Here is a 10,762-nt window from a genome sequence, read left to right on the forward strand (position 1 = left end):
AAACTGTCGAAACTGAAGCTATGCACACTGTCGAAACTGAAGTTGTGCACACTGTCGAAACTGAAATTGAAGCTGTGCACACTGTCGAAACTGTCGAAACTAAAGCTGCTGTCGAGTTTCATGAGGCGATAGCATCGAGTCCAGTGAAGAAAACCAAGATGATCAGTGAACTTGTGTGTGCAGTACAACCAAAAACAAGAAATGCCAAGGCGAAGAAGGGTACACGGCGTGGTCGGAAGAGATAGAACTGTTGATCATTTGAAATTTATGGCATGTAATAAAATTTGTTGGGCACTATGTACCCACATGTTTCCATCAAAACTTGTTTGATTATTATTGTTTTCAAACTGAATTTCAAATTTGATGAAAAATAAAAATTTCGGTTTAAATTCAAATTTGAAGTAAGTTGAACTTTTAACTCGGGTATGATGTTTCAATACTACCACAACAACTCAAATATGGTTGTTATGTCATCATTCTGAGCTCTTTTGTTAAGTTAGAGTCATAGTCATGAAAAATGTGTGACAAACGACCTCATAAGGTAGGGTAAACGCCATCTTCTTAAAGGCATTTTTCCTGCAAATGTATATAAACTATGTTTATATATATTTTTGGTTGCTATGAAACATAATAGGACTATGGGCACAAGTTTTGATTTTTTTTGAATTATTTGTGCTCATTTGAAAAATAGTCAACTTTTTCATAAAAACGTTAACCGACTCAAAATCAAAGTTTATATTTTTGTTTGCTAAGTATGTGATGTAAAATGACAATGTGTGTTGATTTTACATTTTTTTGATTTTTTTTGAATTAATTATGTTCAACCCTAGCTCATTTCGTCGATATCGTGAACGTGTGAATTTTGGTTTTAAACTTTGCATATAACAAGTTTCCATTTTTTTATAGCAACTCAGTTGAATAAGTACACAATGTGCGCTGGTTTTGTATTTTTTGTATTTTTTTTGAATTACTTATGTTCTGCCCTAGATCATTCCATCAATAACATGAATTGTGTGAATCTTTTTCATTTACACATGGATATAACATGAATCAATTTTTTTATAGCAACGTAGTTGTATCAGTAAACAATGGGAGAAAGTTTCATATTTTTTTGAATTTTTTTTGCTCAACCCTAGCTCACTGCAACCCTAAACCCCGAAAACCCCATCATAAATCCCTCCATAGTACATTATACATTGTAACAAAATCCCATCTTCTTGAAGGCATTTTCCTGCAATTGTATATAAACCATGTTTATATTTTTTTTGATTGCTATGCAACATAATACGACTATAGGCACAAGTTTTGATTTTTTTGAATTATTTGTGCTCATTTGATAAATAGTCAACTTTTTCACAAAAATGTTGACCGACTCAAAATCAAAGTTTATATTTTTGTTTGCTAAGTATGTGATGTAAAATGACAATGTGTGCTGGTTTTATATTTTTTTGATTTTTTTTGAATTAATTATGTTCAACCCTAGCTCATTTCATCGATATCGTGAACGTGTGAATTTTGGTTTTAAACTTTGCATATAACAAGTTTCCATTTTTTATAGCAACTCGGTTGAATAGGTACACAATGTGTGCTGGTTTTGTATTTTTTGAATTTTTTTTAATTACTTATGTTCTACCCTAGATCATTCCATCAATAACATGAATTATGTGAATCTTTTTCATTTAAACATGGATATAACATGAATCAATTTTTTTATAGCAACGTAGTTGCATCACTAGACAGTGGGAGAAAGTTTCATATTTTTTTTATTTTTTTGAATTTTTTGTGCTCAACCCTAGCTCACTGCAACCCTAAACCCCATAACCCGGAAACCCCATCCGAAACCCCGCCATGTTTATCGCCGTCGATTATTGCTGAGTGAGCTGTTGGATCTGACGTCGATCCGTGTTTGTGATCCGCGTGTGCTGATTGGCTCGCGAGCGGGGGTTTGGATCGAGGGCCCGAGTGAGGGCTTGTCCGTTGGATCTAGTCAGTTCGGTGAAGATCCGACGATTGGAAATGAATTGGTGCATGGATGTGGCGTACGCGCCTCTCACTTCGTGTGCTTCTTTGTTGCACGACACGCGTCGGTTTTTCTGCATGCATGCACGCGTCGCATCAGAGCCATTTGCAGCGCATCGAGGACCGCAGTCTAAATGGGCTCTGAATATGAGGGGCGTGCTCGACGCGGTCCACCGACGAAAGTCTGAACGGCGGCCGTGCTCGACGCAGTGCTCGACGCAGTGTGTGAATCGGCGACGCACCCTTTGATCCAATAGGCAAACGCAAATGGGCGGCATCCATTAATTGCGGCAACTGAATCGACGAACCGACGCAGCCCAAAACCTGCTATTTCACCCTCCTCTGCCCCGTGCACATCTAACCTTCATCTTCCTCCTTGCCCTCCTTCTCCCCAGCCCCCCCTCGCATCACATCCAAGCAACCGCAAGCCCCGGCATGGAGTTCCACGGCCTGACGTTCCAAGCGCCCGACACCAGGCCGGAAAGGATGTACCCCGCTGGGGTCATCGTGGAGAACCAGCTCCGGGTCTGGGCCATGTCGCGCTGGCGGGGTGGACGGGAGTTCGCGGGGCTCTTCCTTCGCGCCCTCTATCGCCACCTCCCTGTGGGAACTCCCCAGATGTTCACCATCGACGAGTCTCGCATGGGAGGAACTGGCATGATCGTGCGCTTTCGCAACCCCTACGACGCGTATCACCTCCTCGGCCGTGTCTGGTTTGGGGGTGCGAGTTCATCTGCTTCACCACCTACAACATCTTCACCGACCTCGGCAGCATCTGGCCCAACGAGCACGCCATGCACACCCTCCCCTACAACCTGCCGGCCGACGACGATGACGAGTGAGGGCGCCCGGGGAGTGAAGACGCGTGCCCGTCGCCCCTCCATGTCGGGTTTATCGTAGTTTCTTTCTTATCTATCATATCTGTAATGTTAAACACTATCGTATCTGTAAGTTTACTGTAATCGCCCGTACTGTTGTGCCCTACGTACTGTTGTGCCAGTTTATGTGATGCCCGTGTTTATCTTATCTATGTTGTGCACATCTATGTGTTTATCTGTCAGTTTTTATATTTATCAGTGACGCAGTGCACCAGGTATTTGATCCTTTCTTGTCACCATTCATGGTTCTGTGTTTATCTTGTCACCATTCACCAGGAACTAATCTCTCGTTTGGTTGACCCAGGAGCAGCAAGGCAGCAATGGAGGGGGGGCAATGGAGCGCAGCCGCAGCGACCAAGGGGCGGGCCAGAAAAGAAGCAGCCAGAAGACGTTCCTTCCCTCGTGTGGATCTGTTCCAGCCGGGCCCGTTCCAGCCACTGTTCCACGCATCACAGGCGATTCTGCAGCGAGTAAGGGGCAGAAAAGGAGCAGTCAGAAGACGTGCCCGACATTCCTCACGTGTAGTTGCCCCGTGTAGTACTAGCTCTGTAGATTTTACACTTGTATCTTGCAGGCCGCTTAGGCCATGTTTGTAAATAATACAGATCAGATTATATGTTCAACCCTGTTAAGATAAATGAACTTGGATTGTTGTATATAATCCGTCGTTTTTATTTCCTATTGAAAATCATACATGACCAGTCAAATAATTTTGTGCCTGGTTATTCCTATTGAAATTAGTAGTACCTTTTGTAAATTACACCTTTGGGCCTGGTTATAATCCGTCGTTTTTATTTTGGGCCCAACATCTATTCGCCAGCCCACGAATAATTTTTTTGTACTGAAACTGAACTTTGTTTGGTCTCGCATTCGGCAGCCCAATTTTGTTTTTTTTACTACAAACTGAATTTGGGTGTGTACTCTGTTAACTGAAGAACAAAAAACAGAGGAAACACAATATGAAAACTGAATAATTTGTGTTCCAAACTATTGATTCATTTAAGATACATGAACTTGTCATGGCGCACAGATCACATCATCTACACTGGACAGACCTAAATGCCCCCTCTAATAACGATGAATAGCAAGTAAAACCTAAACAGAGCAATGACACAGCAATAAAAAACACTGCCATGATATTTGCTTGCTTCTGCAAATCGATCATCTCCCTTTGATTTTTCTTTATCTTCTTCAGTTCATCGGTCAGTTCAGACTCCAAGTACCTCGCCATCGGCACAACTCTGCCCGCCCCTCTGTCCGAGCTCCCCCAATTCTCCATCTGCGGCACCCCGCCCAAATTGAGCTCCCAGGTTGCGTCCACGCTAGAATCAATGTAGCCCTCAGATTTAATGCTCTGAACATATTCATCAATCCACTCGAAATGTGTGCATTTCTTCAGGATCTGCAAACCACAAAATGAACCCTAAATCTCAAATTCGAGGAGAAAAAACAAAATATGAAGAAACCAAAGCAAACAACAGCGAAAGAACGGGCTTAGAACCGAGATCTAACCTTGCCATCCCTTCCTGCCATTGGTTTGCTCAAGCATTTCACAAACTCTCGCCCAAGATTGCCATTCTCATCCGTCTTAGTCACCAACCGTTTGAGAGGATCTGGGCGTGGGCAGTTAGGGCACCTTGTGAGCATCACTGGACCATACTGACGCCAATTTGATTGCGTGGCGGAGGAGGTGGACATCTGCACTAGGTCGCCGGAGACCCGAGGAAGAAGAAGAATGGGGAAAGGGAAAAGCAATGGGGGGCGGCGGACGGACGGGCACGGGCGGAATCGCTTCTAGCCGCGACGAGGTAGGTCCCGCGCTTACTGGACAAGTGGTGGGTCCCGCGCTTACGTGGATACGTTGTGGGTCCAACCCATAACAGCTAATGAGGATATCAGTTCAGCTTAACGGCCATGTCGCACAGGAGCTATTTACTCGCTCAAAAGTGTCGCTGCCGAGCCATTCTGTCGAACAACGTCTCATTTCATCCAATTCCCAGGAAAGACGTCGCACGGGAGCTATTGGCCCCAGGTGGTCGCCGTCTAGCTAGGGAACGCGTCGTGTCGCCACCGATAACACCGCCGGTTTTGGAGAGATGCAGCAGTGCTACGGAAAGGACAAGGCGGCTTCGAGCGCGATGCCGTACGGCAAGGCAGCTGCGAGCGCGCTGCCGTACGACGGAAGCGACAAGGCGGCTACGATCGCGATGCGGCGGAAGCAGGTCTTTGCAGATGAGAACATCGTGCAGGAGCGCTTACCACATCCTGATCGAATCCGGCAAAGGGGGTTGAACAGAGATATGTTTTTGGTGCCGTCGCTTCGTGTAAAGGAGATGGCGCCAGCCACACGCCCAAGCTGTGTGTTGTCACGGAAGCACCTTGGAAAGGAGAGATCGCTGACGCTGTCGCAGAAGCTAAAGGAGAAGGTGGATCATACAGGCTTGATTCCACACAAGCATCATAATGCAAAGGTGAAGATGTGCGCTCCTGATCAGATCAGCGGACACACACAGGATACCATGTGGCCTGTGAGGAACGAAGCAGGTCTTGTCGGGGAGATGTCTCAGAAGCCATGGGAGAAGGTGGATACAGGCTTGAATCCACACAAGCATAATGCAAAGGAGAAGACGTGCGCTCCTGATCAGATCAGCGGACACACACAGGATACCATGTGGCCTGTCAGGATTGAAGCATGTCTTGCCAGAGAGATTTCTCAGAACCTAATGGAGAAGGTGGATACAGGCTCGAATCAACATAAGCATACTGCAGGGGAGAAGATGTGCATGTGCCCCCCTGATCAGCTCCACCCACATACACAGGGACAGGGTGACCAGCGGCCTATCAAGACTGAGGCACGTCCTTGTGGAGAGAAGAAGCACACGAAAAACAAGACATCTTTTCCAGCGAGAAGAACCTCTCCGCAACTCAGAACTAGAACAAGTTCCCGCTGTTCCAACGCGGGTACAAGTCGTCCCATCAATGCTAATGACAATGGCAACACTGCTGTTATCCAGGAACAAAAACAAGAATATGCTGCAACACAGGTAGATGAAGATGTGGACGACGACATACTCCAGAAGCTGAACGAACTGGGCTTGGGAGAGGACATCGACTTTGAGGAATACTATGGATACCTGCAGCAGCTACCTCCCGACTGCCATGTTGATACCTCCATTCACTTGAACCTTGTGGATCACTCTGACAGGGACCTCCGCCATGCGCTGTATCGCTTTAGATCCTACAAGTTGTTAAAAAAGGAGTCCAAGAACGAGTTGTGCTGTGATGAACTGAAAGAGTGCCCTATGGAGCTTCTTGAAAGAGACGATGAAGGCATATTAGACTGGTTCTTTGATCCTGATCTCTGCAAGCTTGCTTGCGTGAATGACTACCAGTGTCTAGTCCCTCGGAAGCATGGTGCTTATGAGTATGCTGGTTGGGCTGTGTACCGTGGTTACCTCCATAGCTACGAGATGCAACATGAATACATCGACTACTTCGAAACATTACGAAGGGAACTTAAGTGGTTGAAGGACTGTTTGCCGAGCAAGTTTTCATCTCTTACTGTAAGCAAGATACGCACCAGAGGAATTTATCAAGCAACTAAGATCGCCACTCGCTTTTCCAAGATCACAACTCATTTAGCTCGTATTGGCTTCCGTGATTGTTCTAACTACATGGGCATTGAGGCTACTTGGTGTAACGGGTCCGATGGTCTCTATTTCGAGATTTGGAAGCGGGTCACTCAACAAAAGAAGAGTTTCAGAGATACGTTAAAGGAAGTCTATAAGCTGAACAAGTGTCCGTCACTACAAGATAGCATAAAATATGCTATAGAGAATGACTGTTCCGTGATGGAAACGGCGTTTCTTCGTTGCACGGCAGGGGCAGGCATTACAAAGGAAGTATCAGAGCATAAAGCTCAGGAGTTGATTGCAGAGGAAGTTGAAAAGCTGAGGATAAAACCCAAATTCTATGATGGGTATATCAGAAAGAAGATAGACATTGCCAAAGCTATAGGAATGATTACTGAGGATAGTTCCAGAGATACTTTGAAGGATGATTATAAGCTGAACGAGTGTCCGTCGCTGCAAGATGGCATAAAATATGCCATAGAGGAGGACTGCTCCGTGAGGGAAAGGATGTTTAATTATTCGATGCATGGAGGGGACAGGTCTTCCCAAGGAAGTACCAGAGATTGCTGAGGCAGTTAAAAAGCTGGAATGAAAAGACCATGGTTGGAGCTGCCATTTGCTCAAGACGTCTTTTTCTTGGGTTTCCTGTACTTTTGCTGCTGCAATGAAGAATATACTAGACCAGACTTAAAGACCAACTACTAGCGGGCTACTAGATGGATGGTTTGTTCGGTGTGTTCCTACAACCTATCGCATCATGTGATGTTTATGTGCCACTTGTCTGATTTTTCTATTTATATGACTACTTGGCTGAGCTGCTCCCGTGTTTTCAATGGGTTCATGAATTCCTATCAGGCTGTTACATGCGGCTGTATTGTGCACAAAAAAAGAAAGAAAAACACACCATGCACACATAGCAACGAGTGTTGCCACCAGAGCTTTCAGCTACTTGCCGATGTTCTGGTACCTGTACAGCTTGGCGCACGTCAGGAAGTAGCCGAAGTTGAGGGCGACGAGCAGGGTGAGCAGCCAGTAGAGGTTCTCCAGCTTGGAGGCGTTCATGTTGTCCGGCAGCCAGGTGGTGGCGCGCTGCACGATGTTGACGAGGGCGGTGCTCAGGTAGAACCCCAGCGCCACGATCATGGCCATCATGCCCGTGGCCGTGTTCTTGAGCGACGGCGGGAACTCCTGGTAGTACAGCGTCACCTGCGCCGGGAAGTGCAGCGCCTCGCCGGCCCCGGCGACGGCGAACGGCAGCACCAGCCACATGGCCGATAGCGGCGACACCCACGCCGGGTTTCCCTCCTCGCCGTGCGCGCGCACGGTGGCGGTGCGCTCGCGCTCTATGAGGGCCGACGCGGCCATGCTGAGCACGGTGAGCGCGTGGCCCGCGCCCACGCACTGCAGCGGCGTCGGCGTGTGGCCGGTCAGCCGCCTCCAGAGCGGGAGGAGCACCCGGTCGAGGAGGCCGAGGAAGATGACGACGGAGATGAGAGTGCCGACGATCATGGAGCCCGCCGGCACCGTGAAGGGGCCCACGGCGCGGTCCATGACGAGCGCCTGCAGGACGGTGAAGTTGATCTGCACGCCGATGGCGATGCTCAGCACGATGGCCGCGCTCCAGATCGGCAGGATGCGCAGCACCGTCTTGAAGTCCTCCACCTGGTGCACCGTGCACACGCGCCACGGCCGGAGCACGGAGCCGCTCGTGCCGTCCACGTCGCCGTCCGTGATCACCGCAGCACGGTTCAGGAAGCTGCACGTGATCGGTTAGCTAGCGTGGAATTAAGTGTATATCTTTGTAGTGGATGTCATTGCCGTCGATGATTTCTCAACTGTACGACCGATCATGTTTACAAGAGTGCCATGGCATCCACTAGTTGTTAATTATCAGCTAAACAGTACTTATATATTCCAATTTGCTGAGCTGAAATTTCACTGAGACTAATTTGCTGAGCTGAAATTTCAGTGACAATGACATTTTGGTTCTATAGGATGCACACAAACACGCAACAACACACATGCAACAACACAGACTTGCATCAGTAGCATGCATGTAATATTTAGATTATAAAATTTTAAATATTTTATATTCTAAACATACACAGCAGCACACACACAAACATATCATATGAGGGTAAAGTGGTTTTTCAAGTAATATTTAGGCTTAAAATAAACAAAAATATTATAAAAGACATAAAATTTAGACTTGTTATTAGGTAGGGAAGAAATATTTTACAGATGTCAAATAGAAATAAAATTTAAGCATGATGTTAAATAAGGAATTCTTTCTTTATTTTATTATATCTCTTTAGAAGTGATAGCATATATTTCAATTGATGTGCTAGTGCATTCCTTTGCTAGTTACTGCTTTTCTGAATGCAATCTTGTTATCCAGGATATGGACGGGCTAAAAGTTGGATGGATTGTAAAGCTGCTATCATTCGTCTCTGGAGTTCACTAATCAATAAAATTAAGCACCGTTTGTGTAGCATGGTGGTGAGATAATATGTCCACGTCGTTGCTTCCATGATCACCATATGATGAGATTATATTATAGCAGACGAGGGTGGATTATATAATTATTACTTTTGTGGGGGAGTACAGATTCAGCATATAATTGAGCACATGCATGCGAGATCTTTTTCTTACCTAAAGCTGTCGCTCGGAGGAACGCCACAGTCGCCGCCGGTCTTGCTATCGTCGTCACCGCCGCTACGTAGCCCGTAGTAAAACTTCAGCTCCCCCGGCGCCACGACACTGACCTTCCTCTTCCTCGCGGCGGCGACGACCACCCTGGCGATGCCGGTGAACGGGCTGCCCTGTGCGGCGGGCTGCCGGTAGTACCTGGAGCCGAGGAGCAGCGCCGCGAGGCCGACGACGCTGGCGGCGCAGGAGACGCCGAAGCCGAGCGTCCAGGACAGCGTGTCCTGGAGGTAGACGATGACGGTGGCGCCGAGCACGGAGGACGCGTAGAAGAAGATGAAGTACCAGTTGAAGAAGACGTCGCGGTCGGCGGCGGCCTCGAACTGGTTCGCGCCCATGGTCGCCTGGTTGAACCGCGCCCCGGCCGCGCTCAGGCAGAGCAGGAACACGCCGGCGTACAGGGCCGCCATCTGCCCCGTCGACGCCTGCTCGCACGGGCCGGCGCCGAAGTGGCACGCCGCCGGCCGCAGGCCCGGAAGGCTCGCCGTGAGCGTGAACACGACCAACGACTGCGCGCATGACCACGGCGATGATCAAGACCGAGAAATACAACACTACCATGCACGTACGCGCGCTCGCAGATCATCGGCCCTTTAATTAGCTAAGCGACGTACGTACCAGGACGGCCATGATCATGGCGACCGCGACGACGGGGTAGCATCCGAAGAAGGCGTCGGCGACGATGGCGCCGGCCACGGGGGCGACGCTGATGGAGCCGGAGATGATGGTGGAGATCTGCGCGGCGTCGACGCTCGGCACGTTGTACTTGGTTATGAGGTAGACCACCATGTTGCCCGTGGCGCCCGAGGCCGCCAGCCCGAGACTCAGTATGGCCACTGCATGCAATGATGCAAACGTCGATCGATCGATCACACGGACAGAAGCTGGTGACCACTGAGCATACAAGACACGGATACAAACGTGATCACACACGAGTACGTAGGTACGAACCTGCTAGGAAAGGGAAGGTGATCCATCCCCCCTTCCCGTTCCCGGGATCCTTGAGAGACTCGTGATCACCGGAGCTGAGCCGCCGAGGCTCCTCCTGCTGCGACCCGGTGGCCTCCATACTGTATGTCTGTCTCTCTTGCTTGCTGCTGTTCCTTTGGCACAATGATTGTCGATTGAGCTAACACATACAGGACAACAGCTCACACAAAACAGTTACATATAAGAGCACGAGCGTAGGCGAGACTAGTGTGCACTGAGAGTGAGGCACTAGCTAGCAAAGCTTTTTATATAGTCACACACTCACACTCACTCACACTCGCTTATTATATAGGCACTGAGAGTGATGGTATCTAGACCGGTAGACGGTGGAGTTGGCCAGCCATTTCTTTTCCCTTCTTCTTTTTGCGGGTAACCAGACATCTCTTTTAATAAGACAAGAAAAAAAATTCACGGGAGACCACGTGAAAGCGCCATGTCTGGCTCGTGTGGACAATAGTCCTGTCTACCTACAGCCAGCCAGTGACATGATAATTCAATTCGGAGTCCGGACTCATCTACACCTCAAGAACAATAGAA

At 48.0% G+C, this 10,762-nt stretch overlaps 2 protein-coding genes across 2 annotated transcripts; one reads left to right on the forward strand and one right to left on the reverse strand.

The window, feature by feature from the left end:
• The first annotated feature begins 4,984 nt into the window (after window positions 1–4,984).
• On the forward strand, window positions 4,985–7,241 carry LOC123412726. The gene has a single exon (XM_045105664.1). The coding sequence runs from the start codon at window positions 4,994–4,996 to the stop codon at window positions 7,097–7,099; it is 2,106 nt and encodes a 701-aa protein (XP_044961599.1). The 5' UTR covers window positions 4,985–4,993; the 3' UTR covers window positions 7,100–7,241.
• A 112-nt stretch (window positions 7,242–7,353) lies between these two features.
• Window positions 7,354–10,486, reverse strand: LOC123412727 (protein NRT1/ PTR FAMILY 2.3-like). The gene is made up of 4 exons (XM_045105665.1): window positions 10,187–10,486; window positions 9,854–10,071; window positions 9,182–9,744; window positions 7,354–8,285 (listed from the first exon to the last, which is right to left on the reverse strand). Exons 1-4 carry the CDS (start codon window positions 10,302–10,304, stop codon window positions 7,475–7,477), a joined length of 1,710 nt encoding a protein of 569 aa, XP_044961600.1. The 5' UTR covers window positions 10,305–10,486; the 3' UTR covers window positions 7,354–7,474.
• Window positions 10,487–10,762: the final 276 nt, after the last annotated feature.

Source organism: Hordeum vulgare, chromosome 7H (assembly GCF_904849725.1).
Source record: "Hordeum vulgare subsp. vulgare chromosome 7H, MorexV3_pseudomolecules_assembly, whole genome shotgun sequence".
In the NCBI taxonomy this organism is placed as follows: Eukaryota; Viridiplantae; Streptophyta; class Magnoliopsida; order Poales; family Poaceae; genus Hordeum; species Hordeum vulgare.

Coding starts and splice junctions, on each gene's coding strand:
- LOC123412726 (XM_045105664.1), top strand. CDS start 4,994: ATGCAGCAGTGCTACGGAAAGGACAAGGCGGCTTCGAGCGCGATGCCG.
- LOC123412727 (XM_045105665.1), bottom strand. CDS start 10,304: ATGGAGGCCACCGGGTCGCAGCAGGAGGAGCCTCGGCGGCTCAGCTCC. Junction 10,072..10,186: donor CACCTTCCCTTTCCTAGCAG/GTTCGTACCTAC, acceptor CATTGCATGCAG/TGGCCATACTGAGTCTCGGG. Junction 8,286..9,181: donor CCTCCGAGCGACAGCTTTAG/GTAAGAAAAAGA, acceptor GATCACGTGCAG/CTTCCTGAACCGTGCTGCGG.